Genomic DNA, 24342 nt, shown 5'->3' with positions numbered 1-24342 from the left:
TTAATTTGAAAAATATAGAAACATCTGGTGAATTAAAAACAAATAGACCTTTTTTTATGTCAACAAGCTGTGGTTTCCACTGCTTAACTTAGCAAGATATGTGCAAAAACATCATATTTAAACCTGAAATACTGTCCATGTTGCTGCAAGTGACATCATAGCCTTTAACTGTTCATTATCAATGAAGATAAACTATATAAGAGACCAAAAAGTGTCTACGTGTTTCCACCAACCTCTAGAGGAGAGTCTGGTTCATCCAGGATGCTCTTTTCACTCTGTATCCGCTGCATCGTTCCTGATGAACTGGGGTCCATTATCAGCACGTTTTGACTACAGGCTCTGCCCAACTTACAGTCACTCTTTCTGGAGTCAGTCGTCCTGCACACCTCGTAATTGTACACGTGTTGGAGAGTCCCTGTCCCCAAAGTGTCTGAGTAACGTGGTGGATAATACGGAATCACAGGGAGGCTGGAGTGATACAGGACGCGAGACTGTCTCCACCTGTAGATTTTCACTGATATAATAACCACTAAACACGTGATGAACAGGAAGGAAACTACAGCCAGAGCCAACACTAAGTAAAAAGTCAGGTTGTCATTGTACTCTTTGTCGTGTGCAAAGTCAGTGAACTCCGACAGCACTTCAGGGAAGCTGTCGGCCACCGCCACGTTAACAATGACTGTAGCTGAACGAGAGGGCTGCCCGTTGTCCTCCACTATAACAGTGAGTCTTTGTTTGACAGCATCTTTATCAGTGATTTGGCGGATAGTTCTTATTTCTCCATTCTGTAAGCCCACTTCAAACAGCGCCCTGTCTGTGGCTTTTTGCAGTTTATAGGAGAGCCAGGCATTCTGTCCAGAGTCCACATCAACAGCCACCACTTTAGTGACCAGATACCCCACATCTGCTGAACGAGGCACCATTTCAGCGACCTGAGAGCCACCAGTCTGGACTGGGTAGAGAATCTGAGGAGGGTTGTCGTTCTGGTCCTGGACCAGTATTTTCACTGTCACATTACTAGTGAGTGGAGGAGAGCCTCCATCCTTCGCTTTGACGGTGAATACCAGTTGTTTCATTTGCTCATAATCAAATGAACGGATTGCATTGATTACTCCGTTTGCTGCATTAACAGATACATATTCAGATGCGGGAGATCCTCCAATCTCATAATCTTCTAAAATATAAGAAACACGGGCGTTCTGGTTTTCATCAGGGTCTTTCGCATAAACACTTAATACAGAAAGTCCAGGAGAACTGTTTTCTGTAATCATCGCACTATAAATGCTGCGTGAAAACACAGGGGAATTGTCATTGACATCCGAAACTTTTAGATAAAAGGTTTTTACGGTCGAGAGGGGAGGTGAGCCTGCGTCTGAAACAATAACGCTGATGTTGCACTCTGATTGATTTTCACGATCTAATGCAGAATCTGTTATCAGTGCGTAATAATTTCGCACATTAGATTTAATTTTAAACGGAACGCCTCCTTCAATCCTGCACCTTACTTGTCCATTTTCACCGGAGTCAAGATCTTTAACATTAATTATGCCAACGGTGGTACCAGCAGGGGAGTCTTCCGACACATGACTGGTGAATGACATAACGTTGATGACCGGCGCGTTATCATTTACATCGATTACCTCAATTTCAACTTTGCTTGAATCTGTATATCCTCCTTGATCTTTAGCTTCAACTCTGAACTCAATTTTTTTGTCTTTCTCAAAATCGATCTGCTTTGCAACATATATTCTTCCAGTAGCCTCATCTATGTCAAACAGATCAGCTGCTCCTGCTTTTGATTTGGAAAAAGAATATGTTACTTTACCGTTCAAACCGCTGTCTATGTCGCTTGCATTTACGGTCACAATATGAGTGCCTTTCGCTGCGTTTTCAGTCACTGCCGCCTTGTACACTGACTGATTAAACACGGGCGCATTATCATTGGCATCCAGAATGTTAACTTCTACATTTATTGTACCTGATCTCTGTGGATTTCCGCCGTCTACAGCCAACAGTTTTAACAGCAGGCGTGGCTGTTCTTCTCTGTCTAAGGCTTTCTGCAGCACCATCTCAGCATATTTACTGCCGTCAGGATTAACATGCTGTTTCAAAACAAAATTATCGTTCGGTGTTAAAATGTAGTTTTGCAGACTGTTTCCTTCAACATCAGCATCATCCGCACTCTCTAAAACAAAACGGGATCCGAGCGCAGCTGATTCACTTATTTCAAATTCTACGTGACTGTTCTGAAAAGTGGGAGCGTTGTCATTCACGTCCAGTACTTCTATGGTCACAGGGTGCAGCTCCATTGGGTTTTCCAGCAAAATCTCAAAGGTAAAGCTACAGGGCGTCACGTCTCCACAAAGCTGCTCTCGGTCTATTCTCTCGTTAACGACTAGAATCCCTTTGTCTGTCTTTAGCTCGGTGTACTGGATGTTCTCTCCGGTCACAATACGGGCTCGACCAGAACGGAGCCTTCTTAGATCCAAACCAAGGTCCTGTGCGACGTTACCAACAAGAGACCCTTTCTTCATCTCCTCTGGAATAGAATACCGAATCTGTGCCACGGCTTGATTAAGAGAAATACATAGGAAAATAAACACAGCCCTCTGTAATCGTCCAAACAGTCGCCATCTTCCTCCTATATTCCAATTGTCTTGTTCTAATGCCATGTAAGAACAGAGTGTCGAAGCAAAAAGAAAAACTAAATCAAGATTTTACCCTAGTGAAGAATAAAAACATCTCAAATTAATATCGATGGTGTATTGAATCGGTATAAATCGACTGTGTATGCGATGAGTCCCACCTCTTATGAAACGCAGATCACATTCTCTTTTAAAACGCAACGACAAGGGAGGGAACAGTACTGCCTCACTATGTTCATCAGAATTGATTTACCAGGCAACAGCGTCACTTAGAGGTTTAAATATGAAACTCGGATAAACAGATATCAAAGCCTGTGAATTTATTATCTGGGATGATACTGTCATCAAACTATTTATTACAGTTCATTCTGATCTTACATTTATATGCCATCAGAACATAGGGTATTAAATAAAACGATATAATCGGTGTCTGTCTCTGAATCTAATATTTATAAATAAAAAATGTTTCGTGGTGGCAAAATGATGTATTCGGAGATCTATATTAAATTAACACAAAGACACACATGTAATTACAGATTACTCATGTGTGCAGTGACAAAAAACTAGGTGGCAAAAAACATGCAGTAAAAAAATAACTATCATTTATCGATCTACAACGTGGTCTTACGTGGTAATATCATGAATTTAGACAACTTTTATTGCAATTAGTATTTTGCACGCCCGCATAACACAATGCAGGCGATGGTGGAAGGAAAAGAAGTTAAAAGTTGAGGTACCAGCAACATAGTAGTAAAGGCTGAAACAGTATAGGATATCGAATTGTTGAATTACATTCTATTAATTTCTCGTCAAAGTAAACCAAAGTCGATAAACATAACAAGAAAACAGACAAAACGGTCTCTATATGAAGCTGCACTTCAGCACCACGGGCAGCGAAAGATCTGCAGAGGCCGGTCATTTAAACATCGTACTGTGCTCTGTGCAAAGCAGCATCGTTGTGCTAAAATCAACAACAACAACAATAAAGATATTGTATGTAGCTTTGAATTTTTATCAAATTCTTGTTTTTAGAGAAGACAGAGCCTATGGGTCTTTCCAGCTCATCAGAGCAGACATGAGATATACTCCTGATGACTGCTTTAGAGAGTCCATCCTGTAGAGTTTCAGGCCCAGTGTCAACCAACGTTGACTTATTGGTATTTACCAAACGTTGACTTATTGGTGCCATATATTTTATATCATTTTTTCTGGAGTCAGTCGTACTGCACACCACGTAATTGTACACGTATGTCAGCAAGCTGTAATTCCCACTGCTTAACTTTGCAAGATACACGACATAAACCAGCTGAAATACTGTCCATGTCGCTGCAAGTGACCTCATTGCATTTAACTGTTCGTTATCAATGCAGCTAAACTATATAAGAGACCAAAAAGTGTCTACGTGTTTCCACCAACCTCTAGAGGAGAGTCTGGTTCATCCAGGATGCTTTTTTCACTCTGTTTCCGCTGCATCGTCCCTGATGAACTGGGGTCCATTATCAGCACGTTCTGGCTACCGGCTCTGCCCAACTTACAGTCACTCTTTCTGGAGTCAGTCGTCCTGCACACCTCGTAATTGTACACGTGTTGGAGAGTCCCTGTCCCCAAAGTGTCTGAGTAACGTGGTGGATAATACGGAATCACAGGGAGGCTGGAGTGATACAGGACGCGAGACTGTCTCCACCTGTAGACTTTCACTGATATAATAACCACTAAACACGTGATGAACAGGAAGGAAACTACAGCCAGAGCCAACACTAAGTAAACAGTCAGGTTGTCATTGTACTCCTTGTCGTTTGCAAAGTCAGTGAACTCCGACAGCACTTCAGGGAAGCTGTCGGCCACCGCCACCGCCAGGTTAACAATGACTGTAGCTGAACGAGAGGGCTGTCCGTTGTCCTCCACTATAACAGTGAGTCTTTGTTTGACAGCATCTTTATCAGTGACTTGGCGGATAGTTCTTATTTCTCCATTCTGTAAGCCCACTTCAAACAGCGCCCTGTCTGTGGCTTTCTGCAGTTTATAGGAGAGCCAGGCATTCTGTCCAGAGTCCACATCCACAGCCACCACTTTAGTGACCAGATAGCCCACATCTGCTGAACGAGGCACCATTTCAGCCACCTGAGAGCCACCAGTCTGGACTGGGTAGAGCACCTGAGGAGGGTTGTCGTTCTGGTCTTGGACACGCACAATGACCGTTATGTTACTAGTGAGTGGCGGTGAACCTCCATCTTGTGCTTTAATAGTTATTTTGTACTCTTTGACCTGCTCATAGTCAAGTGAACGCAAAGACTGAATTACTCCACTCTCCGTATTGACTGAGAAATATGTGGAGGCAGGATTCCCATTAACATCGCTGTCAATAATAAAATATGATATGCGTGCATTTTGACCCTGATCTGGATCAGTAGCGTGGATCTGCAAAAGGGCAACACCAGGTGAATTGTTCTCCTTTACCTGAGCCATGTAAACAGTTTGGTTGAAAACGGGTGCGTTGTCATTAACATCAGTAACGTCTAAGATCACACTTTTACTGCTTGATAAGGCTGGTGAGCCCTCATCTGTAGCAGTGAGAGTGATGCTGTATTTGGGTCTCCTTTCTCTGTCGAGGTTTTGGTCCGTGACCAATGTGTAATAGTTTCTCAGAGACGATTTTATTTTAAAAGGAAGGTTTTCATCTATATTTAAATGAACCTGTCCATTTTTACCGGAATCCTTATCTTGGACACTAATCAACGCCACAACCGTGCCAAGAGTGGAATCCTCTGAAATCTTTCCAGAATATGAAGCCATTGTGATAACCGGGCTGTTATCATTTACATCTGCTATTTCGATAATTAATTTGCTCGCGCCCACTACACCCCACGGATCTTTAGCTTGAATGTTTATTTCGTAATTCGGAGAAACCTCGTAATCGATTTCACCGGTCAGTTTAACCTCCCCTGTGTAAGAATTTATTTCAAAAGCACAGGATGAGTCCTCCCCTAGGTGAGTGAAAGAATATGTCACGTTACCATTGTAACCTTGGTCCGCATCAATGGCACTGACTCTAGCAATAACAGTGCCTCGCAAAACATTTTCCAATACAGAGGCTTTGTATAAGGACTGCGTAAAAAGAGGTGCGTTGTCGTTGGCATCCAGAACAGATACATGGATCTTTACGGTCCCAGATCTCTGCGGTTCCCCACCGTCCACAGCTGTTAATATAAGCGTATGCTCGCTTTGTTTCTCGCGGTCTAAACTGCTCTGAAGCATCATTTCAGCATATTTACTCCCATCGTCTCGAGTGTGTTGTTTAAGAACAAAATGATCATTTGTTTTTAATAAGTAACTTTGAAGAGAGTTAATTCCTACGTCAGGGTCGGCTGCGCTGTCGAGCAAGAACACAGTTCCTGTAGGCGTCGATTCACTGATTTCCAAATTAATTTCCTTTTTGGGAAAGGCTGGAGCATGATCGTTTACATCTTGTATTTCGATGGTAATGGAAAACAATTCAAGTGGGTCTTCGAGTACAATTTCTAGACTAAAGCTACACGGAGATTTCTTGGCGCATAATTTTTCTCTGTCGATTCGCTCATTGACAACAATATGCCCTTTGTTGTCGTTGAGCTCTACATATTTGTAATCGCCATCTATAACGAGTCGGGCCCGACCAGAGATCAACCTTTTCACATCCAAGCCCAGGTCTTTTGCTACGTCTCCTACAAACAGTCCTTTTCTCATCTCCTCTGGTATAGAGTAACGGATTTGTCCACTAACCGTGGCCACAACGCAGAAAAGCAAAATGGAGACTCTACAGTCCAACGAGGCCGATTTGCTCACATAATCCATGTCTTCCCAGTAAAATAACACCGCATAGGCATCTAGTGGTCCTATCTCACTCACAGTATTTACCATACAGGTATTCTGTATGTAGTCTTCTTTCAAATCCATACAATGCCACCATGCAAACTAGAGCCTTAGAGCGCACATAAAAACAACGGTAGACTGTTTCCTACCAAGACGGGTGGTGACTTTGTCTCCGTGATAAGGCAGATATTGTAAATGCAGTTTGCTTAGGCAACAGCACCACCAACAGTGACTAACTCAAACAACACAATGATGGGTTTGTGTGCACACCAGAGAGAGAACCACTGTCTAGTTTGTCTGCTTTTGTGTATTAGTGCCGTTAGTTACTTTATTACTATGCATCCACAACACCAATATCAACATCCCCCCCCAAAAAAACAAAACAAAAACAAAAACAAAACAAAATAGAAATGAGTATGTCTGTTTAGACTTGCGCTATTTTATAATCACTAACAAATATATTATGTCTTCTCAGTATCTGCACGGATTATTGTTTCTACCCCAACTGGTTATGCCTACAAACTGGGGATAGTTTGTAATGTGTAGGATAATTGTTCCAGCCTTAACATCTGAAATATAATAGAACAAACTATATTTTTTTATAATGTTAAGATGGATATATGCATTAAATAAATGTTGCAGACACAGACAGATAAACAGATAGACATATAGATAGACAGATATATAGACAGATAGACAGATAGATAAATAAAAAAATATAATCTCTCTCCTCCTCCCGCAGCCGTGTGACCTACATTTGAGTGAAATTAACATACAGCAACACAAATCCACATGCATGATTCACACATTTTAAAGCAGAAAAGTCTTCTCTGCGTGCCTCTGCATGATACCACGAACAGAAATGACTTCTTCTTTCATTTTTTCGGGTCACTAGTGCCTTGTATCATCCCAGTGTTCACACAATACTGATACACACCCAGACATTTTGCACATCTTGACTGTGCATTATTCAAGCAACGACTGCATAGCAACAGTCAGGATTATTAATAACATACGGTGAAAAACAGAGGGTAGAATCACACAGAACTCAAAGATCAGAGCAATGCAGCTGCCTGTTTTACTTTGACTACAATTTCAGTCGTACATAAATATGCTGCTTTCAAAGCAGCATTTAGGATGCATCTCTTTCTTAAAAACATATATGTTGTCTGGTTTCTAAACAATTGTTGTATAGAGAAAAAAAAAACAACGGAAAAGATATAGAAACTGAATTTCGGTTAGTCCTGTTTCTTATTGATCATGATCATAATGCTGGGTGTGGGGTTGGGACTCTAATATTAACATATCAGAGTAATGAAAGTCATTGTATGTAATAGATTTAAAGAGAAATGAAAATGTAATGCATCATACCTGTTTTTTTTTAAAGGGAAGTCCATTCAGGAAGTGCACCAAGAAAAGAAAGGAGAAAAAGAAAGAGTTAACATGGGTCCTGGAAACGAACCTTTTATCACATTATTTCACACGTTACTGTTGTGCTCCACTTTCTACTCACTCCAAAGCAGTATGAAGAAACACAAATGTGTTTGACTGTCAGGTACTGTAGACCAGGCACCTTTAAATTGTTGCCACTGAAACAGCTTTCAACTCCGATGTAACCTGCAGTTGAATGGCTCTTGAAGCGACACTTAACTTACCTCATGTGATTATTTTTTTAATTATTAATTATCAAGAATGATAACATGATAACAATAAGACTGCATAAAATAACACACAATTACGAAGTCAAAGGTTCTTTCTTTGAAATGCATAAACCCAGAGTGCAGGCACAAATATACACTCCTAAAATGACCTTTATCACGGTTCATCATGTTTTCAACATTCCATCCCCTCTTCTGCATAAAGTTCTTCCATAAAACAAAACTATGGATAGTATGTCATTGATAAAAACTCTGTGACGCTTGTGTTAATTTAAATCAGCCATGCTGTTTGATCGACAAAATTAGTGTTTTCCAATAGGTCAGTCACACTGCCTAAAACAGTGTTGTTGTGACCTAGATACAAAAATAAAACAAAAAGAAAATAAGTGTTGCATCGTTGCTTTCATTTTACCATTGCTGAAATTAGGAGCACATATGAGCCTGCGGCAACAACACAAACAGGAAGACACATGAATTGACATGGGGATTCTTTTGACAAAACCTCTCTGCATGACACAGTCAGCAGCAAGCAGGAATAAACACATAGCCATTTTACATGACACAGAAACACACATCAGCATTTATCAGTTTTGTAAGACTCTAACCACTGACTTGAGTGCAGCTCCAAAATAACACAGGTGATTATAAAAACGTTTTTCTGTTGTTTATTGTTATTTATTTTAAAAGTGACGTGTTTGTACTGACATTTGTTATTATTTAATGACAGAATTTTTTGTGTCTTCAGGAGAAAAAAGTACTTATTAGAACTTGCCAAATGTGAGTCTCAAAAAGCAATAAAGTATAATACCACTATTTATGTATCGTATATATCTTAGCTTAAGAAACAACATAAAAATCTCTGATCTTAACTTTTTAAAAGGAACCACCCTTTCCTCAATATGCGTATTTAGTACTTAAAAATAAAGATATTAGAATGTTATGGTATTTATTTTCTGATAACAAGAGAACAAGCAAGTTGTTTTGCATTTTTCTATAAAACAAATTCATAATTTGTTTCATCCCAACTTTAAAACCTATGTACGAAATTCGTGGTAAAGAGAACAAAAAACATATAGCCTAAATATGTTGCATTGTATCAATTGTGTATGATGTGTATATTTGTTGTAATAGTGTGTTTTCCACATTTGGTGCCAAAATGAAGAATTAAGAGGAACTAAGAGATTTGCTGATAAACATGTTAATACACTTAACCATGCTGTCTAACACAAAACATAAAGAAACAGTAAAGTAAAGTAGAGATAACTTGGATAAAGCAGATTATAGTGAAATTCTAATGTCACCCTATAAGTCAGACAATGAACTACAGCACTTAATTTAAATGTAATATTCTACCAGATGAAAAATTATTATAAAATACATCATTCATGCCAATCTCTCTTAAATCTATGTAAAAAAAAAAAACTTTAAAAAGTGTCAGTTGCTATCAGTTGTTCTTTTTCTTAGTTTCCTACTTCAAGCTACCTTGAATTTTTTATGCCAACCATAATTGTTATACCCCTATTGGTTTCCCTTAAAGTATTGAGCAAACGATCATTAGGCCAACAGAGAAGTATAACGCAATCTATATAGGTTTATTTTCATTAAACACATACATACATCTCTTTACATATTGCTATATTCAGGACATACAGTGCAAAGCAGTAATCTGTCTCTGCCACATAACAAATCATCTATTTTGTGAGCACACAGCATAGCATTATCAAAACATGTCTGCGTTGTCTTCCTATGTGAAATGGACTTTAAATAAAAGTGTGTCAATCAGATTAGGAAAAGAAAAATAAACCGGAGACAAAGCAAAACATTTACAGCTAAGACAAGAGCCTTTTTCATTTCTCAGACGATTACAAGACTGTGATAGGGCAGTCAAACGGGTCTATTGCATTTTGAATGTGGACATGAGACACAGCCAAATGTTATATTCTGTTTAACAAGTCATATCAGATCTGAGCATTTAATGAGACATCACGAGTATCTATGTTCTTCATTATCCCTCTGTTTCCTGTTTAGTTGATATAGGGTGGGGGCCTTACAAAAGCCAATCGCATCACATTAAAGCAACGTTGCACAAGGTGGTGAAATGTAGATAACTAAGTGTAGTGAAAAAGTTGACGATTGAAATAGGCAGGCAAACAAAATTAGTAAGACTAGGGTCAAACCACAATCGTCTGCTCACACAGAAACTCAATTCAATCAAAACAAATATAGAATAACTCATTTATTATCATACTACATTTGAAAAAAGTTCCAGGAGATAGGCTATTTCAAAAGGAGAAGTCTGCCATATTTGTTTAAAATCAGTTGGTTAAAAGAACATTACAGAACATATTCATGCATACACCACATATTCATGCACAGGTATTTCCATTGTATAATGTTCTAATGTTCACCTTTTAAACATATAATATCTCAACATGTGTTTTTTTTAGCAGTACAACCACCAGGACATTGGAGGAACTTCACGTATATGACAGTCAGAAGGGCCACGTTCAATTCACCGGGCAGAGATAACTTTTATCTCGTGTTATGGGGCGAAGCTCATTGAACAACGTAACAAGGATGCGGTGCACCTGCTCTCACCTTCAAACTAGCTCTGTCTGTGCTGGCGCGCCTTAACGTGCTCTTTTGATAAGCTGCACTTCTCTTCTTCAGTGTGTCAGTGTCTGTGTTGGAGCTGAATCGAAAATCGCCTCTCCACGACCCAGTAGTCAAGAAGGAATCATACCGCTCATCATTCAACAGAGTACCACAACGGCTTAAATCTGTAAAACTAGGTGGGTAGTAGGTGGTGGGGAAAACGGGGAGACTAGTTGGGGTTGAACGGTAAACATAACCACGCCTGCAGAGCTTGAAATAAAACACCCCACTGATTAAAAGGATAAAAAGAGATGTCACGGTTGAAAGAGCGATAATTAAATAGAGCGTTAAGTTGTCGCTGCCCTTTGATTCATCTGCGAACTCAAAAAACTCGTTTAAAACAGGCAGCCCATCACCAATTGTGATACTGACTGTCGCAGTGGCAGAAAGACACTCGGGCCCGTTATCAGTCACTAAAATGACAACAGTTTGTTTCGGCTCATCGTCCTCCAAGAAAGCTCGCATTGTCCTAATTTCCCCTGTATGCAGACCCACCATAAACAGGCTGGGCCTCGTTGCTTTAATTATTTTGTAGGAAAGCCAAGCGTTATGGCCCGAGTCGGCGTCCACAGCTACAACTTTAGTAACCAGGTAGCCTCTAGGCGCTTCAATTGGCACCATGTCTTCAGCAATGGAGCCGCTGGTTTGGACAGGGTATAGAACAACAGGCGCATTGTCATTTTGGTCTTTAATAAAAACGTTTATTTTGCAGCTGGCAGAAAGTGGCGGATCGCCTCCATCTCGAGCTAACACCTTGATTTGGAAATGAACTGTCTGTTCGTAATCAAAGAGTCGTGCTGTGAACAGCTCCCCTGTGTCTGAGTTTATGGTAAGAAAAGAAGACACTTCAGAGCTTTCGGATATTTTGTACATGAGTTTAGCGTTGGAGCCGTCGTCAAAGTCTTTTGCTTCCACTTTCAACACATACGTGCCAACAGGTTGGTTTTCAAAGATGTTGGCATTGTACTCACTATGCGTAAAAGTCGGGGAGTTGTCATTTATATCATTAACCACAATCGTTAGAACTTTTACACTGGAGAGTGAGGGGGAGCCAGCATCAGTGGCAGTAACTGCGATGTTATACTCAGGTTGAATTTCCCGGTCTAATATTCCCTCAGTCACTAACATGTAATAGTTTTTGACCTCTGATATAAATTTAAATGGAACATTGTCTGGGATAGTACATGTGACGCGTCCGCTGCTCCCAGTGTCCATGTCATTAATATTAATCAGAGCAACCATAGTTCCTGGTTTAGAGTCTTCAGCCACGTTAGCGGAGGCTGACTTTATTTCTATTACAGGTTTATTGTCGTTTACATCAATTACATCAATTATAAGTTTACAATGAGAGGCCTGACCACCGCCGTCTTTAGCCTGAACATCCAGCTCGTGCGTAACGGCCTCTTCATAGTCAATAGGACCCGCAACCCGAACTTCTCCACTCACGGGATTAATTTCAATTGCGCCTCCCATTTTGTCTGACAGATGACTGAATGAATAAGTGACTCCTCCATAAACACCTTCATCTAAGTCCGTGGCATTCAACGTTGTTATAAGAGTTCCTATGGCCGAGTTTTCTGGCACAGAGGCTTTGTATAATTTTAGGCTAAAAACTGGGACATTATCGTTTGCGTCCAAAACACGAATGTGAATAGAAGCAGTTCCTGATCTTACTGGATTTCCACCGTCAAGTCCACTGATTTTCAGTATATGTTCAGCTTGTGCTTCACGGTCCAAAGCCTTTTTAAGAACAAGTTCCGGATACGCATTGCCGTTTAGTTGGGAGCTCATTTCCAGTGCAAAATGGTCATTTGGGCTCAGTTTGTATTCATGGATAGAGTTGGTGCCCAGATCGGGGTCATGCGCGCTCTCCAAAGGAAAGCGCCTCCCCAGAACTGTGGATTCAACTAAATCTAGTTTTATCTCCCCTGAAGCAAACGCTGGACTGTTGTCATTTATATCTTTAATATCCAAAACTACGCTGTATGCTTGAAGGGGATCTTCAACCAGGAACTGATACTGAAGGGTGCATACAGTGGCTTGCGCGCAAAGCTCCTCTCGGTCTATCCGTTGGCTGATCAAAAGACTCCCTGACGCAGTGTCCAGTTCACACAACTGGTTAGTTCCTTCGGCAACAACCCGCGCTCGACGGGCACCAAGCTCCGTCACCTTCAGCCCCAGGTCCCGTGCAACGTTTCCGATCACCGAGTCGCGCTGCACCTCCTCTGGAAGGACATAACGCACTTCCCCATGCGAAACACCAAAAAACAGGCAGGAAAAAAAAAAAAAAAGCCACCATTTTGAGTCCATTCGCTGCTCCATTAATGAACACTCTTTCAGAAACAGATACAGTGTTGCTATCACTGCTAAATCCTAAACATATACATATAACTATCAAACTGAAAATGGTGCAGTAATTCAAAGGTTTCCTGCTTCTCTAGCTGAGTTATTCATGCGCTATTAGGGAATCTGTCAGCTTGAATTCCTCCCTCTAGCCCCATTTCACTACTGCTCTAGTTCTCTCTTGCGCTCTCTCTCTTTCACACAAACACACACACACTCAATTTCTCTCTTCTGCTCTTCTTTATATGCACCCACGCAAGCATACACAGCCATCGGCTCTAACCCAATACTCCAGTTCCACTGACACAGATAGGATGAGACACGACATAGAATCCATGAGTCAGGCATTATAAGAGAGCGTCACCAAGAGTTTGAGAGGATAATTACAACAATGTGACAGTGTGCTATAAGACACTTGCAATACATTTTATAGTAATCGCAATAGCATCCTAAATGAGACCAAAATAAGATGAGGCTGTAGTAAGTAAATGTTAAATCACATCTACAGTATGTTTGAGGCAAAAGGGGTTGGACAGTAAAGTCAACAACTGCACAATACATTGGAACTCTAAACAATATTTTGCAACTTCGTACAGGTTAGTGTTTTTTTAATGATGTGTTGCTCTCACGACTCCCCTGACACACAGTGTTGTCTGTCTCAAAAACAATAGGAGCAACAGGTCGTTAAGTCTCCAAAAATATATATCACAAGCAGCAAAATATCACCTAATATTTAGGATTCATGTGCTTTCTGAATAAAAGGCAGTGGAGAGAAGAAGATAAATCATAGATACCCCACCTCTTTCATTGTTTGATTCTCTGTCTGCCCTCTGGTAGGTGCTACACATCTCTCCACAGCAACACAACAGATCAGTTCGATTCTACAAGACATCACACTCAAGGCAATTGTAAGCTATGTGAGGTCAACAACCAATTTATGTATATAAACCTAAATAATATTCTTACAGAGTATATAACACTCTGCAGTAACATTACATCCTCTTGTTATCATGTGCAAGGTTGACTGTATGTACTGTCACTATAATTTCCCATCAACACAAGCATATAAAAAACTCAAAATGTATATTATCAATATACAAAACAAACAAAAAAAGAGCGAAAGTCTAGATGTCTGGAGAAGCAGCAGGAGCACGAATTTTGTCTGCATTGGGAAAAATATGCCACCTTTATGTAAAATAGCTTCGAAATGCAAGAGAGTTTAAGAGAGAATGTGCTAGTATGATTTTAATAAGGAGCAGTGAAGAACTAGAGAAAGAAAAAAAAAAGAAAAAAAAACTCATGTTAAGCAGAGCAAGAGCTTTGATAAAATGTAGTTTGTGTAAAATGTTAAACGAAATCAGTGTGAATTTACTATCTGTCACCATTCACAGTACAGACAAGGTTCAGGAAGCTTGAAATTGCAATAGAGGCAGGAAAAGCACTTGTACGATATCTGGTTTCTGTAAAACCAAAGTGAGTTTGACACTGTGAGATTCAACACAGAATTGCATGTTTGTTTCTTTTTCAAATCAAATTTTTAATTTGTTCTAACACGTGTTGAAACTGTGCAGCTGATTTCAGATTTTTTGAATAATAAATAAGTAATATTTGGGCCAATGCAGAAAGTTTGGCTACCTATCCCTCCGTATTATTATTTTTTATTTTTTTGTAAACGTAAACTATACAAACATTATTAAATCACAATTTAAAAACAAACTATTGTGACATTTAAGTCTTTCAGGTAGTAACGTCTCAACTCAAGTGATTCAAAAACCGATAAACACCGGTATTCTAACAGCAACAAATTCAGCTATAGTCTATGGGAATAAAATAAAACTACAGTAATAAAAGTTTTGAGAAAACAAACTAAACGAAATACTACTCTCCCAAAACAAAATGTAATAACAAACAAGAAATATTACGTCAACAATTAAAAAAAAACCTGCATTAGAAAAATCAGCATTCAGCACAAAGGACAGCGAATTGACTGACCACAGACAAAGTGTTTGTTAAAAAATTGTGTACTTTAAACACTCAAACGATTAGAAAAATGTTGGCTATATACATTATATGTTTGTGTTTCTTTGTGTATCTTTGTGTATGTTTTTCTTCTATGTACTTAGTAAAACTAGTACAGGTTACATGGCACAAGTTCCTACCTCAGGAGAACCATTACAATCGCCAAAGGCATCAGCAAAGTCTGATGGACTTTTCCTCAGAGTCTGGTCAGCAGGCAGTGTGTTGTCATTATAAGATGATACGAACTTAAAGTCACTGGTTCTAGAACCTGTCGTCAGATACGCGTCATAATTGTAAGTGCTGCGTAAAGTTCCTGTGCCGTCGACATCTGCGTAATTAGGAGGGAGATAAGCGCTGGGGATGGCGACTGCTCCGTCAAACAACAGTCTGGGCTTTCTCCTGCGACAAAACCTCACACCCAGGATGATGATGATGAAGGTCAGAAAAAAGGTGGACACAGACACCAGAGCGATGATCAGATAAGAGGTCAGTTTGGAATTCTTCTCATCATAAGAAATATCCTTCAGTTCCGGCACCTCAGCCAAGTTATCAGAAATAAGTAACATCATGGAGCAGGTGGCAGAGAGAGAGGGCTGTCCGTTATCTTTCACTGCCACAATAAGGTTCTGTTTCATGCTGTCAGACTCTGAAATGTCCCGCTGTGTCCTGATCTCTCCGCTGTGGACACCGATAGTGAAAAGTCCAGCATCGGTGGATTTAAAAATATGATAGGACAGCCAGGCGTTCTGCCCGGAGTCCACGTCCACCGCTATCACTTTGGACACCAGAGAGCCTCCGTGTGCAGCTTTGGGGACCAGCTCGGTCATGAAGGAATTGCCCTCCGGGGCGGGGTACAGGATCTGAGGACAGTTGTCGTTCACATCCGATATGAACACACTGACAGTCACGTTGCTGCTGAGCGGAGGAGAACCGTTGTCTCTGGCCATCACGTGGACTTTGAAACTCCTGAACTGTTCGTAATCAAACGACCTCACAGCGTGGACCACCCCCGTGTCTCCGTTAACTGATAGATAGGAGGACACCGGGGCACCGTTCACTTCACCAGGTAACAGAGAATAAATCACTGTACCGTTCTGTCTCCAGTCGGGGTCTCGAGCAGTGACGGAACATAAAATGGAGCCAGCTTTGTTATTTTCAGTCACATATGCGCTGTAGGACTGTTCCTCAAACACAGGTGGGTTGTCGTTGATGTCTGCTACAAACAACTGAACAGTTTTAGAGGAGGACAGAGGGGGAGAGCCCTCGTCAGTGGCACTGATTATAATGTTGTAATCAGACACTAGTTCACGGTCCAGTTGTCCTGTGGTCACCAGAGAATAATAGTTTTTAATAGAGGGAACTAACTTAAAAGGGACGTTTTGCTGAATAGAGCAGTGGACCTGTCCGTTTGTCTCAGAGTCTCTGTCCTGCACGTTAATGATGCCCACCTCTGTACCAGGTGGGATGTTTTCTGGTATGACATTGGTTAAAGACTTCAAATTGACCACAGGGGCGTTGTCATTAACATCAGTGATAGAAATTATGACCTTTGCATGAGATGACAACCCTAAGCCATCTTTAGCTTTTACTCTTATTTCAAATGATTTAGTAGCTTCATAGTCAACGTTGCTAATTACTTGTATTTTACCTAATTTCCGATCAATACTAAATATCTTCTTCACATCCTCTGTAACGTGCCCGAAATCATACGTGACATCTCCGTTTACTCCTTCGTCTGCATCAGTTGCGCTCACTGTGACCACTACAGTATCTAGAGAAGAGTTTTCAGGCAGACTGGCTTTATAGACGCTCTGACTAAACACTGGGACATTATCATTAGCATCCAGGACAGTGACGTGTATCACCACGGTACCTGATCTTTGAGGAGAGCCACCATCCAGAGCTGTAAGTAGCAAATTAATGTCCTGTTGTTTTTCACGATCAAGTTCTTTATCAAGAACGAGCTCTATTGTGTTTCCACTAGTGGCCAAAATAAAATTATCGTTGTGTTTAAGGCTGTACTGCTGGACGGAATTTTGGCCTATATCCGCATCGTGCGCCTCTTCTATCACAAAACGAGCTCCCCTCACTGCAGACTCACGAATTTCTAGATTGACCAATTCATCGTCAAACTGTGGGGAGTTATCATTAATATCCTGAATGTGTAGACTGATCCGATGGAGCTCGAGAGGATTCTCCAGAACAAGCTCATATTTCAGGATGCACGAAGCCTTCTCTACACAAAGCCCCTCTCGGTCAATCCTGTCGGCAACAACCAGTTCTCCATTGTTCAGGTTTATCTCACAGTAACGTTTTTCCGTCGCATCTGTGTCAATGCGGGCTCTTCTGTTAAATAGTGCGCCGGTTTGCAGCCCGAGATCCTTTGCTAAATTGCCAATAATTGATCCTCGCTTCATCTCCTCTTGGAAAGAATAGCTCACATCTCCACATGCCACACGCAAAAAAAGCACGAAATAAAACAAGCACGGCAGAAACAGGACCAGTTTACGATCCATCATCAACAAAGACGTACTAATAGGTTAAAGAAAGCGAACAGATACACTTTTTTCATATAACATGGGATTCAACTCCTAGTTCAGAGTGTCTGACCACATCTAGATACAAGAGCACAACAGTACGCGTCCACAGGAAACAACAGAGGAATTTAGGTATCATCAGACTGGTGTATAGCGCCACCGTGCGTGCAATTCAACAAATACATTGACCAAAAAGAAAAAGACAGGAACAATGTAAATGTTACAGACAACAAAATCATGTTATATTCAATGTTTGCGACTGCAATTATCCACAGGTTTTAAATAAGGAAACATTCCCTAAACTATATGAAACTGTAAGAAAACTAGCAAGTTTTAAAATGTGTCATTGATAATTGATGATCCATTCTAGGTGCTGTGCTATAGAATACATTTTTGTTTACAGGCAGTCATCACATTGTGTATTGCTAAACAAAATTTAGCTGCTACAGGAAATCTAGATGTATAATTATAGTATAGTAGGCATGTATGTCCTTTGAATTTCACTTCCATAATCATCAAGTGGATTTTACTAAAAGCTAAAAGCTCTGAAGTTAAAATGACTGTAAACATTATAATCATGGTTTGCACATTCACATAAATGTTGTAAGAGTTTGCAGACAGGTTTTAGTTATATAAATGTTTGTAACCCTTTCATATATTACATTTTTGAAATCTGACCTTTTTCTTTATTTTGTAGGAAAAATAGTTGCATAACTCACACTTTGATGTAAATAGGCCAGGGCTCAAGGTCTTGTAAGAATAATGTGCAGATTTATTTATACTTGATGTAGAGACATTTATTTAACCTCTTACTTTAATAATCAGAAATCCTTAGAGCCACCAGGAAAAAGGCTATTCAAGGTGCTCACAACACCATGACATACTAGGTAAGATGGACTGGACCAAACTTTTCCTGTTTAGTTTAGAAATTTAACTAATAAATTGCCCTCAAATCATTACAGAAGAGATACCAGAAACATAAAAGGTAGCAGGGATAGGCAGAATTTGTCCTACATCTGGCCTGCGCACAAACATTTAGTGACACCTCATAGGTGTAATATTAAAGACATGATTTTAATAAATACAATGCATAGTATCCACCAAATATAAATATAAACATAATTTGATCAAACAAAAAATACTGAGTCCTTCTGAACTAGGTCGGATTTGTTATTAGACCAAACAAGTCTTTAAAATCTCACCTTTGAGTTTATAAGTTTGCTGTTATGTTAAAATAAATAAATAAAATACAGATACCAAAATGTTTCTATGCCTTGGCCATTTATTTTCTGAGAACACAAAAGGAAATATAATTTCCATCCACAACAAAACCACTATAATCTTAAGTAAATGCTTTTGTTGAATATGGACACAGTATCAGAGTATCAAGAAGACAACACCACATGCATGGCTTTAACACTGTATGAAGGTATTAAAATACCCAGACCCCACAACCGAACTTAGATATGTGTAGTTCATAAGAAAATTAAGATTGCCAGAGACTTTAAACCCAATAAATCCCCAAATGGAAAATAAAAGAGTATTTTGATAAACAAGTTGACTTTCTGATCTTCTGTCAAGTAAATCTAACATAACAAAATGTAACAACTGTCTCGGCAACTGAACCGAGCAGGGATGTTTTCTCTCTAGATATGTATTATGTATTATTACAGTCAATTACACCAAAGAAGACAATTGAACTAACAAATCTAAAACAAAAAAACAAAACAAAACAAAACAAAAAAAAAAAACAGAATGGCAGCACTTGTTAAGAAAACCTACCGACCTATATTCAAATGTAAAGAGCTACCATTAGAATAGGTTTTTAAGATGTATAAATTTGTTCACTGATTATGTTTGCAACATAGATTCCCCAGATCTAAGTATAAATTAAATGTGTACTTTTACATTAGTTTAATTGGCCGAAGCTTCTACCAATAGCAATAGAGAAATGGGTGATAGTAGATCAAAGGAAACATATAAAAAAATCTCTCAATTTTAAAATCCCACACTGTGCAAATTGGGGTGATTAGTTCTGTCTGTTATAGGTGAGAGAGAAAGAGAAACAGAGAGGTGTCTGCCAGATATTTACACAACCACACAATGACAAAAAAAAAAAGGAAAAACACATATGATAACACATATGGCTACATGTTCAGCGCCTTTGCCATTTTTGTTCATACCTCAGAATTCTCTTCCAGTTCTCCAAAGGCATCAGCAAAGTCTGACGGACTTTTCCTCAGAGTCTGGTCACCAGGCGGTGTGTTGTCATTATAAGATGATACGAACTTAAAGTCACTGGTTCTAGAACCTGTCGTCATATACGCGTCATAATGGTAAGTGCTGCGTAAAGTTCCTGTGCCGTCAACATCTGCGTAATTAGGAGGGAGATAAGCGCTGGGGATGGCGACTGCTCCGTCAAACAACAGTCTGGGCTTTCTCCTGCGACAAAACCTCACACCCAGGATGATGATGATGAAGGTCAGAAAAAAGGTGGACACAGACACCAGAGCGATGATCAGATAAGAGGTCAGTTTGGAAGTCTTCTCATCATAAGAAATATCCTTCAGTTCCGGCACCTCAGCCAAGTTATCAGAAATAAGTAACATCATGGAGCAGGTGGCAGAGAGAGAGGGCTGTCCGTTGTCTTTCACTGCCACAATAAGGTTCTGTTTCATGCTGTCAGACTCTGAAATGTCCCGCTGTGTCCTGATCTCTCCGCTGTGGACACCGATAATGAAAAGTCCCGGATCGGTGGATTTCACTATATGATAGGACAGCCAGGCGTTCTGTCCGGAGTCCGCGTCCACCGCTATCACTTTGGACACCAGAGAGCCTCGGTGTGCAGCTTTGGGGACCAGCTCGGTCATGAAGGAGTTGCCCTCCGGGGCGGGGTACAGGATCTGAGGACAGTTGTCATTCACATCCGATATGAACACACTGACGGTCACGTTGCTGCTGAGCGGAGGAGAACCGTTGTCTCTGGCCATCACGTGGACTTTGAAACTCCTGAACTGTTCGTAATCAAAGGACCTCAAAGCGTGCACAGCCCCCGTGTCTCCGTTAACTGATAGATAGGTGGACACCGGGGCACCGTTTACCTCACCAGGTAACAGAGAATAAATCACTGTACCGTTCTGTCTCCAGTCGGGGTCTCGAGCAGTGACGGAACATAAAGTGGAGCCAGCTTTGTTATTTTCAGTCACATATGCGCTGTAGGACTGTTCCTCAAACACAGGTGGGTTGTCGTTGATGTCTGCTACAAACAACTGAACAGTTTTAGAGGAGGACAGAGGGGGAGAGCCCTCGTCAGTGGCACTGATTGTAATGTTGTAATCAGACACTAGTTCACGGTCCAGTTGTCCTGTGGTCACCAGAGAATAATAGTTTTTAATAGAGGGAACTAACTTAAATGGGACGTTTTGCTGAATAGAGCAGTGGACCTGTCCGTTTGTCTCAGAGTCTCTGTCCTGCACGTTAATGATGCCCACCTCTGTACCAGGTGGGATGTTTTCTGGTATAACATTGGTTAAAGACTTCAAATTGACCACAGGGGCGTTGTCATTAACATCAGTGATAGAAATTATGACCTTTGCATGAGATGGCAACCCTAAGCCATCTTTAGCTTTTACTCTTATTTCAAATGATTTAGTAGCTTCATAGTCAACATTTCTAATTACTTGTATTTTACCTAATTTCCGATCAATACTAAATATCTTCTTCACATCCTCTGTAACGTGTCCGAAATCATACGTGACATCTGCGTTTACTCCCTCGTCTGCATCAGTTGCGCTCACTGTGACCACTACAGTATCTAGAGGAGAGTTTTCAGGCAGACTGGCTTTATAGACGCTCTGACTAAACACTGGGACATTATCATTAGCATCCAGGACAGTGACGTGTATCACCACGGTACCTGATCTTTGAGGAGAGCCACCATCCAGAGCTGTAAGTAGCAAATTAATGTCCTGTTGTTTTTCACGATCAAGCTCTTTATCAAGAACGAGCTCTATTGTGTTTCCACTAGTGGCCAAAATAAAATTATCGTTGTGTTTAAGGCTGTACTGCTGGACGGAATTTTGGCCTACATCCGCATCGTGCGCCTCCTCTATCACAAAACGAGCATCTTTGTCTGCAGACTCACTAATTTCTAGATTGATCAATTCATCGTCAAATTGTGGTGAGTTATCATTAATATCCTGAATGTGTAGACTGATCCGATGGAGCTCGAGAGGATTCTCCAGAACAAGCTCATATTTCAGGATGCACGAAGCCTTCTCTACACAAAGCCCCTCTCGGTCAATCCTGTCGGCAACAACCAGTTCTCCATTGTTCAGGTTTATCTCACAGTAACTTTTTTCCGTCGCATCTGTGTCAATGCGGGCCCTTCTGTTAAAGAGTGCGCCGGTTTGCAGCCCGAGATCATTTGCTAAATTTCCAATAAGTGATCCTCGCTTCATCTCCTCTGGGAAAGAATAGCTCAGATCTCCACATGCCACACGCAAAAAAAGGAGGAGGACATGGAAACGCGGCTGAAACGCGAAAAAAAATGACTTCATTGTCAATGTATAGTTTGTAAAAAAAACCGAAGAATCTATACAAGGAGCACAGCTCAGGCACCTTAAACGAATAGCAACCACAATCCAGAGTGATATGGTAACCTCTCAATGCGTGTACACTGTTCACAAACAGACGAATGTAATCATTTTAGGGCTGGTGTGTAGCGACACCGTGAGCTATGTTCAACAATTGCAACGTTTAAAACATCCAACAGGATCATTGTAGATTCTATTTAAACCTGCTTATCGCAGTACACCATCAACAAACATAATTAATAAAAAAAAAAACGTCTAATTGACTCGATTTGTAAAACTGAAAAACTTTAGTCGCCATAGCCATTGTATGTAAATAAGAAGTTGTTGTATCCTGCTTCCTCAAAAAGTTTTTGATTTGTTTTGCTTGGAATGTTGTCGTAATTTGTCCAATTATCATAGCACCCCTGAGTCGGCCTTGTGTGATGAAATTAAATTTTTTTTTGTCACATACCCACCATACACAGTATAACGTGGAGAAATGCTTAGAGGCCCAGTTGTGGCATAATAAATACTTTTCCAATATGATTCAGATATGAAATTTAAAAGTGTCCTGCTTTTTTCACCTTAATATGAATATCTGTTTCCCTTTGACTACATTGTTACTTAAGTGTCTATTAACTTGTATGTCCATACGCTATTACCAACTGTTTAACTAGAATGCTTGCATAGCAGGGCTGTGTTTGGACCCGGCTGGTCTGACGTTGTGCAGTCAGATTCAAAATGTGTTGAACAAAGATTAATTTTATGGAGTCCTATAGGTTAAAGACACAAATTACATTAAAAAGCTTAAAATGTGTTTGTTTGTCCTGAAATACATTCTAAAGAGATATGTCAATGTAAACTATGAGATATTAAATATGTTCAGTAATTTGTAACAATAAACATTGTTTTTAGCTGGTTTTAGATCGTCAAAAGTTACAACCAACATTAAAACAGTCTCCAAGTAATTTTTCTTTATAAATTATTGCAAATTAAGTTTTTGACTGCATTATTCTGTGCTAGCTTTCATTAACATACAACTTCTAACAAGTTATGAGAATGAAAAGACAGACTGACTGACAAAGAAACAAATCATACGTGCTGAAAAGCCTTAATGTGCTGTTAAAACGTTATGTAGTCAATATCCAGCCTCAAATCAGATCTTAATGATGCATGGATGTGCTGAGAGAGAGAGGGACAAGGTTAAACTTAATGTGTGGAAATAATGTTTCTTTGAATGAGACAGCAGTATTTACTACTAATCATACTTTTTCAAAACTCCTCATCTGTACTATCAACATGCAACTTGACCAACAGTTAGTCTCACCTGCAAAACTCAAACCACCAAAACAGTCCATGTATGTGTCTTGTTAGTAAATGAGAAAAATAACTTGCAAAAAAAATTACAAAACCATCAAATCAAAGTTAAGATTATTTTGAAAGACTTAAAGTGTTCAGATTAAACCTTTCCAACTTCCCACTGCCACTAACTGTTGAATATGAAGTACTATTAAATAATGATATGATGTGAAAATGGGAGTATACTTTAATTATTTGCAGCAATATCCAGTGTAACTAATGGAAATAAAGAGTTTTTGATGTATTTAAAAAGCAGAAGAAACAGTATTTCAGGATTACAGACATAAAATCTAAATTAAGGATTATTTAATGATTATGTCTAAACTGGGAAAAATAATGGTCAAGAACAATAATCCATCCAAATCCAAGAACTTTTAATGACACACTTAAGGTTAAGTTATTGCATCAGTTGAGATAAGATAAAGAAAAACATTGATAAGCATCTTTTTTATCCAATTGTATTGTTATTTTCATTTAAAACATTAGTTGTGGTTTTAGACTACAGATCCTGATTGTGCATAAAAAAACGTGTCTTTAAAGTCTTATCAAAAAAAGTGAACCTGAAGCTGTAATCCTAGTTTCTGAGGGGAAAAGAGAAAAAAACTAACAGGGTTGAAACTCTGCATACATCAAAAGAGCAACAGCAAAGTTCAGCACCAAGGATAGAATCACAGAGAGCAGCCAACTATCTTCACTGGCAGAT

At 39.8% G+C, this 24342-nt stretch overlaps 2 protein-coding genes across 24 annotated transcripts in view; both read right to left on the bottom strand.

Moving 5' to 3' along the window:
• The window catches only part of LOC137133993 (protocadherin gamma-A11-like), a 238444-nt gene that overhangs the window by 136297 nt on the left and 77805 nt on the right, over positions 1 to 24342 (bottom strand). The window contains exon 1 of one of the 23 annotated variants that reach the window (XM_067518298.1): positions 19890 to 22356. The exons of 15 other annotated variants lie outside the window; for them this stretch is intronic. In XM_067518298.1, the coding sequence (XP_067374399.1) occupies positions 19890 to 22265 (2376 nt within the window). In that variant the 5' untranslated portion in view covers positions 22266 to 22356. Of the gene's footprint in view, positions 1 to 4061; positions 6658 to 15309; positions 17773 to 19889; positions 22357 to 24342 lie in introns of those variants that run through there. 7 more of the 23 variants (XM_067518322.1, XM_067518296.1, XM_067518320.1 and 4 more) reach the window with 7 other exon arrangements.
• On the bottom strand, positions 202 to 2836 carry LOC137133996 (protocadherin beta-16-like). Its single transcript, XM_067518326.1, has one exon. It carries the CDS (start codon positions 2670 to 2672, stop codon positions 216 to 218), a length of 2457 nt encoding a protein of 818 aa, XP_067374427.1. The 5' UTR covers positions 2673 to 2836; the 3' UTR covers positions 202 to 215.

This window comes from Channa argus, chromosome 10 (genome assembly GCF_033026475.1).
Source record: "Channa argus isolate prfri chromosome 10, Channa argus male v1.0, whole genome shotgun sequence".
NCBI lineage: Eukaryota > Metazoa > Chordata > Actinopteri > Anabantiformes > Channidae > Channa > Channa argus.
The sequence above is the reverse complement of the archived record's forward strand: the minus strand, read 5'-3'. Positions and strand labels throughout refer to the sequence as shown.